Raw genomic sequence first — 7,235 nt, 5'->3', positions numbered from 1 at the left:
GGGCCAGGAGAGGGGAGGAGAGGAAGGGAAGAAAGGAGCTAGAGGAGAGGAGGGAAGGGGGATAGAATCCCAGGGGGAGAGGGTGGGTATTAAGAGGGGGGGCGCTCTTCCTTTGAAATCACTGCTAATCAATAGATGGCCACAAGGCCAAGCCAAGGGCAGGAGCCTTTGGCCAAAGGCCAGGGGAGGGTGTGAGAAGATCAGAGCCAGCAAGCCCTGGGAAGGGTGCAAGCTGACATCCCGGCTCCTTCCAGCTCCGGCGTGCTGACAACAGCCTTCCCTACATGCCGGACGGAAGGACGGACGGATGCAGGAGAACGAAAAATCCCAGAATCTAATTTTAGCTGAGTGCTCCCGCCTCCCCTGCTAACAGTGAGCAGAGCTTCCCACCCCTGCCCAGCTTCGGCTCTAATGGAAGTACCAGCAGGCCGCGAGATAAGCCCCCCTATGCCCCACCTAAGCCGTGGGGTCTCTGTAGGGGCAGCCCTCCAGCCAGCACAGGGCAGGGGCTTTGCTGGGCTGGGTGGGCGCCAGGCCTGCTCCCCCGTTGTTAAGGAGGCAGATCATGAGGCCAGTTAGTGACACAGTGGAGATTAAACCGGGTGGGTTGGTGTCCTGGCTCTGGATGACCTCAGGCAAGACGCTCAATCTACCTCGGCCTCAGTTTCCTCTCCTATAAAATGGGAATAGTGGTCACTCTAGTCTCAGATGGTGCATGTCAGGCACTAACTAGTCCTGATGGCTCAGACCTGTCATCTTTCCTCTGCCACTGTCCATCTCAGAGGGCCCCAAACTGATGGGTCACCCTAGCCCCCGCCTTCCTCTGCCCTAAGGCACAAAGGTGAAGGAAACACAGCCCTAAGCCTGCCCAAGAGCCTGACCCTAACAACAACGGGCTAACTCCACGAACCTCTAAATCTGGATCTTCCAGAAAGCCAGGGGCACAGCAGAGATGGAGCCTTGAGCTGGGGAATCCTAAGGGCCATGGGGTCAACTCCTCGTGGGCAGGCAGGGACAGTGAGGCCCGTGGAGGGACCCAGCCCCGCTCAGGGGCAGCTGGACGGATGACGGCAGAAGGAGAGCTTGATCCTGGCCTCCCCGCCACCTTCCCACTGTGGTTTTCACCGGCGCTCAGTCCCACACCAGCCCGGGCCGTTCACAGCAACGGGGCCCTCCAAGCAGAACTCCTGGCCAGCCCCAGGGAAGCCAAAGGTTGCCCAGTATCAGCTCCACCTGGGCAATGCCTCCCTAGGCCCTGCCAGCAGCAACACCTGCACGTCTCACATCCAGTTCTCAGTACCAGCTCCCAAACACAGAAAAGAGGACAGGGAGACGCCGGGGCCTAACGATCTCATAAGCCCGCTCCACCCGGAGTCTTGGCGGCGGGTCCGCCGGCCCTCCTGGCACAGCTACCTTTGAGCAGGTGGGCTGGGGGAGGGGCCTCCTGCAGCAGTGCCCCCAAGAGGAATTCCCAGCAGCCCCTAATTTCTCAGCAGCTGGCCTGAGGCAGAGGCTGGGACTGAGCTCCCTTTCAAGGGTATCCCCTGTGATCGAAGGACCCAGATTCTTACGCCGCCAGTGAAACTGGAGGGGAGATGTCTACCTAAGCCATCCACCCCACCTCTTCTTTAACCGTCTTTGTGGTTGGTCCCCCCCTTGTCAGGGGTGACATACGACAGAAGATAGAAGGCACAAGTGCGCCCCCAGGACAGCTCGCATCCAGCTGGTGGACTGCCGCGCCTCATGCTGCCTCCTGTCCCCCGCCCTCACCCCGAGGCTGCATGCGGATTACTCCTGGAAGGAGGCCTGCTCTCCCCCCACCCTCATCTCTGCTGCTCTGAGCCCACCCCTTCGACCCACCAACCCTCAGATGGGCTCAGGGTGAAATCCAAAGCAGGTGCCACTCACAAGAAACAGCAGGAACAGGGTGTGAGAGGAAAGAAGGCGGCCTGGGAGCCAGGTGTCCTGGGGCCCAGCTCCAGCCGCACCACCGCACCACCACCACGGCTGTGTGACCGTGGGCAGGCCCGGGCTCTGCTCCTCAGGCTCTTCCTCTGAAAACTGAACAAAGTAGCAAAATGGGGACAAGCCGGGCACAGGCCCTCGCGCACAGCAGGCTGTCCCAGATGTTCCCTAAATGTGGGCCTGTTGTTCCTTGAGTCTGGATGCAGTCCCTCCGGTGTGAAGGGGTGGGACGGTGGGCGCGGGGACAGGCAACCTGCGTCCTAGACCAGCTCTGCCGCCGCCTGGCTGTGGGCGTGTGGGGCCAAGGCCAGTCACCTCTCTCTCTGGCCTTTGGTCACTTCTTTAATAAACTTCGGGGTTTGGACCAAGCTGTCAGGAATGGAAAACCTGCGGGACCCAGATCTTCACTTATGTGCTCTGTGGCAGTGACAGACGTGATTGGTCCGTCACCACGCCGCCGCCCACCGAGCCCAGCCACACGCCCTTTTGGAGTCCCCCACTGGCCGGCACCCCCGAATGAGAGCTGCAGCGAGAGACGGAAGCATGATTCTCCCTCACCTGAATTTTGAAGCTTTGCATTCAGGGACCCAGCTGGGTGACCTTGAGCCTCAGTTTCCTCTTTGGCAAAATGGCCACAGCCAGCAAGATTGTGAGGATTAAGTAAGATTGTGTTTTCAATATTAGTACTCAAAACGGGCTGCCAACTGTCCAGCTCCAGCAGAAGTCACTCTCTGCCACCCTCTCCAGAGACGGGGCAGGGAGCCCTTCCCCCAGGCCCCTGGGCCCACCCCTCACAGACCGTAGGGCAGCCCAGACAGTGTGGGCCCGTGGAAAGAGCGTGGGCCTGGGTGACCTCTGGCAAGTCAGTACACCTTTCTGAGCCTCAGTCTCCCTGGCATAAAATGGGCTGGTACTTCTTCTACACAGTGTCTAATTTTTTTGTTTAATCCTCATGCCCAAAGTGCCAGAAAAGCGATTGGCTCAGTAAATGGGAACAAACGAGCTCTGTTAATCTATGCTCATCCGGCCTCAGGGCCTCGATTGGAAAGCCAGGCTGGTAAGAACTGCCGGGAGCTCCTCGGGGCAGGGCGTGGCTTTCTCGTTAAGTCTTTGGTGAAGTCCCAGGTCCCCATGACCACCCGCGATGGTGGATACATAGAAGTCTCCACAGGTTGCCCATGGTGGGAGCTATGGCCCTGGGAAATGTGAGTCCTGGATCTGGGAGGTGGCCTCCCACCACCAGACCCTGGGACCTCAAGGCTCCTCCCTCTGCCCTGCCCTCCCCTCCCCTCAGAACCAGGCCACCCTGGCTCGGGCCCCAGAGGCTATCCTCGCTGAGGGGGGACAGCATGCCTTGGAGGCCTCATCTGGGAAATGAGGAGACAGACAGAAGCGACATCCTCAGGTCTCCCAGCTCTGGTGTTCCTGACGGAACCTCAGTGGGGGAGAGCCTGAAGCAGAACGTTCTGGTCCACTCTCCCCCCCTCCTGGAAGGCGGCGGGCGCGAACACTCTGCAGAGTTACCGTCCTCCCGCCCTTCGTCTCCATGTCCCTCCCGCCCCCGGCCCCCGCGTCTGCACCTGACCGCACGGCTGACTCTCCAACGGTCACAAATCCACCAACGGCGCCCTTTCCACGGGCTGCCCCCGCCTGAAACGCCTTTCCTATCGTGCTTCTTGGTGTCCTCCGGCTCTTCCTCCAAGACCCAGCCCCAAGGCCCCCTCCTCTGGGAAGGGCTCCTTCTCCTCCCTTGCCAGGCGGCCAGTCTCAGGCTTCTCTGGCCGCTCCCGGCCCGCCGGCTTGTGATGGTAAGGGAGGCTGAGGGGACAAAGCAGGCAGGCAGCCGGGCAGGTACCGGGTGGCCGCGCCTGGGGGAGGAAAGGGCAACTGGCCCCCGGAGGGAGTCTTGCTTAGAGATACTACCCGAGTAGCTGAGAAACAATTACTCCTGGCAGCCTTTGGGCAACAAAGACACAGCTCACTTATTACAAAATATCCTTTATTGATAAAATAGCTCAGACTTCTAAAAAAAAACAAAAACAAAACCACCTGCATATCACAACAAGGGGGCCACAGGCAACCACAATAGGACACCCACGGGACACACACAAGATGTCACAAGTCAGCCACTCCCCTGGGCCCAGCCTCCACAGCCTCGCCCCAAGGCGGTGCCCTGGCCTCACCCTGAGACTGAGGAAGGAGCTAGACAGCGCCTCTCCCTAGGAGGGGCTCTCTTTGGTCCCCTCCATTCTCTCCACCCCAGAAAACTCTCTCAGCACCTGGCCAGGCCCATCAGAGGGCCAACAGTGCCTGGGCTGCTCAGCCCCCGCCCCACACTAGCTGCCCGCTGGCTTAACGTCCAAGCCAGGCACTCCTTGGAGAAGAGGAGGAAATGTCCTGCAAATGCTCTCAAGTGTTCTGGGTGCCAGGTCCCAGGGATAGGGAGACACCAGGAGGGAGAGGCCCCTGGAGCCCCATCAGCAGGATGGAGCAACGGCTGGGTGAGGGATGGCCAGCCGGCCCCTGCCCATCTGGGGGAGGGTGGCTTATACATCACAGGAACCCACTGGGGGCTTGGAGACCTGCCTGTGTGCTCTGGTGCAAGGTTCCTGCAGGAGTCCATAGGGCCCTCACTCACCTGTCTGGCCCCAGCACCCTAGCTGGGGGCTCTGTCACCCACCCCAGGCTCTCATCCCAGACTGCTCCCACGGTATGGGGATTTTTAGCCATCTTGGGGAAACAATCGGCCTGCCCGATGACAAAAGACTTTTCCCCCACTGGGGGGGCCCAAGCCACTGAAAGCCCCCTTGGTGTTGTGGGCGAACTGTCAAGAAGCTGTCAAGCAGCATAATAACTAACCCTTGCAGGAGCAAGCACACGTTCTCGAAGCAATCCTTTGACTGAGATAGTGGTCCTCTCTACCATTCCCCACTTCCAGTTTGGGGTAAGAATTCACACACCCCAGGCACAGCACAAAAGTCTACAGGAAGACAGGTGGTGGTAAACACAGAGAAAGGGGATTTTTATATCACCAAATAATCACAGTTTCTGGTTCTCTAGTGCGTCTCCCCACGGAGCTCAAAGCTTTCTGCAAAGCCTTTCATCTCCCTGCAGCAAGCAGGCGGCGAGCCACTGTCGCCCAGTGTTTGGGGGGGGGGTGCCAGTGATCAGGGATCTCCCGTCGAGGCAGAGGCCAGGCCTCCAGACCAGCCCACCAGGGCGAGGCGTCCACGGGCACACACCCACCTCCCCGAGGGGTGCCAGGCGAGGAAAATGATTCCAGAAAAGGTTCTGGCCGTTAAAGGAGCTACAAATCCAAAAGTAGGTGGAAAGGGACGAAGGCCCAGAAGCAGTGCCAGACCGTGACCCCCCCAACCAGCGCCTGATGGGGACCAGGTGCATCCGGCGGGGGTCCCTCCATTCTGCCTCCGGCTTGGCAGCAGGTGCTCCTGGGAAAAGTGGAAGGCTGGCATCCTGCTCTTTCCCCAGGGAAGATGAGAAACAAAACGCCACAAGCAAGCGACCAGCCAGGGAACACAGAGTCCTTGAGGAAGGAAAGCCCACCCGTTGGCTTGCAGGGGTCTGGGGTCCTGGGAGGGAAGTGCTCTCTCCTGGCCTGGCTTTGGAGGCTTCAAAGGGACCCTGGTGAACAGGACACCTGCCCCTCCCCCTCCCGGGGGGGGCTCCCAAGACGAGGCCTGCATGACCCAGGCAGGAACCAGAAAGCCCCAGGGAGGTGGCCCCAGAAAACAGGGCAAGAATCGAAGTGGCCCTGGTGCCACCTGGCACCAACCCCACGTGGGCGGCGGGCAGGTGGCTCACCATGCCGTCTGGGTCCACTGGCGGCAAAGGATCCTTCGGAAGGCACGGCGAAAGTCCTGGTTAAAGATGGTATAGATGACGGGGTTCAGCGAGCTGTTACAGTAGCCAATCCAGAAGAAGAACTGGAAGAGGCCGTGGGGCACCTTGCAGCGCTGTGGGCAGATGGCGCCCAGGCTGTAGCTGAAGAAGAAGGGGAACCAGCAGAGCACGAAAACGCCGATGACCACAGCCAGCACAAAGGTGAAGCGCTTCTCCCGAGTCAGCTGTGCCCGCCGCCGCCACCACTGCCCGCTCGCGGTGCCCGCACCCCGGCCCAGGAGCACCTGGCCGCGTAGAGTTGCCAGCACCCGCGAGCCCTGTGGCTGCTGCAGGGGGGGGCTACAGGCTGACGCGGGAGACGCTGGTAAGGCCTGAGGCTCACACTCTTCCTCCTCCTCTTCCTCCTCCTCAGCGTCGTCCTCTGGAGAAGCCCCACACACACCTTCCTTCCGACTTGGGCCTGAGTTGGGAAGGGCTGGCCAGCTGGGTGGCAAGGCAGGGGTCCCAGGATCTTCAGGGGTAGCCCCCTCTTCTTTCTCCCCAGTAGGCTTAGGGTGTCCGTTGGCCTCCCCAGAAGCAGCCAGAGAGACCAGGGTTGGCAGCTTGGTTGAGGTTCCCGTAGGGACCGAGTGGGGCCGCTTCGGCTCACCCGTCCCAGGGGCCCCCTTGGCCCTGGGGCCTCTGCGGTGGCTGCGCCTGGCGATCAGGTAGATACGCAGGTAGACGAGGATCATGATGAGGCAGGGGGCAAAGAAGGAGCCGATGCTGGAGGCCAGGACGTACCAGGCCTCTTGGTTGAGTTTGCACTGGGGGCGCCCGCGGGGCTGCGGCCCCGGGTCGCCCTTGTAGATAAGTGGCGGCAGGGAGATGACGGCCGCGATGAGCCACACGGTGAGGATGATGCACTTGATGCGGCGCGGGGTTCGCTTGGAGTTGTACTCCAGCGCGCGACTCACGGCCCAGTAGCGGTCCAGGCTGATGGCGCACAGGTGCACGATGGACGAGGTGCAGAAGAGCACGTCCAGCGCCAAGTACACCTCGCACCACATGCGCCGGAAGTACCAGTAGCCCAGCAGCTCGTTGGCCAGCGAGAAAGGGATGATGAGCGTGGCTACCAGGATGTCGGCAGCGGCCAGCGACACCAGGAACAGGTTCTGCGGGGCGCGCAGCGAGCGGCTCGTCAGCACAGCCAGGATGACCAGCGCGTTGCCGAAGATGGTGAAGAGGATGAGGAACGTGATGACCGCCGCGATGGCCGCGGTGGCCTGCACCGAGTAGGGTTCCTGGTGGTCCATGGCGGGGCAGAACGCGGCCAGAGGGGTCGCTGCTCGGCCGGCACGAGCTCAGCCGGCGACAGCACTGTCCTACCCAGTTAGGCTAGACGGGAGGATCAACCCCCTGGCGGCGCA

General features: G+C 61.0%; 1 protein-coding gene across 1 annotated transcript; it reads right to left on the bottom strand.

Moving 5' to 3' along the window:
• Positions 1–3,949: 3,949 nt before the first annotated feature.
• Positions 3,950–7,194, bottom strand: LOC121100998 (alpha-2B adrenergic receptor). Its single transcript, XM_040623165.1, has one exon. It carries the CDS (start codon positions 7,119–7,121, stop codon positions 5,784–5,786), a length of 1,338 nt encoding a protein of 445 aa, XP_040479099.1. The 5' UTR covers positions 7,122–7,194; the 3' UTR covers positions 3,950–5,783.
• Between the last annotated feature and the right edge of the window lie 41 nt (positions 7,195–7,235).

This window comes from Ursus maritimus, unplaced genomic scaffold (assembly GCF_017311325.1).
Source record: "Ursus maritimus isolate PB19 unplaced genomic scaffold, ASM1731132v1 scaffold_6, whole genome shotgun sequence".
Lineage (NCBI taxonomy): Eukaryota > Metazoa > Chordata > Mammalia > Carnivora > Ursidae > Ursus > Ursus maritimus.
This window is presented reverse-complemented; position numbering and strand designations above follow the sequence as displayed.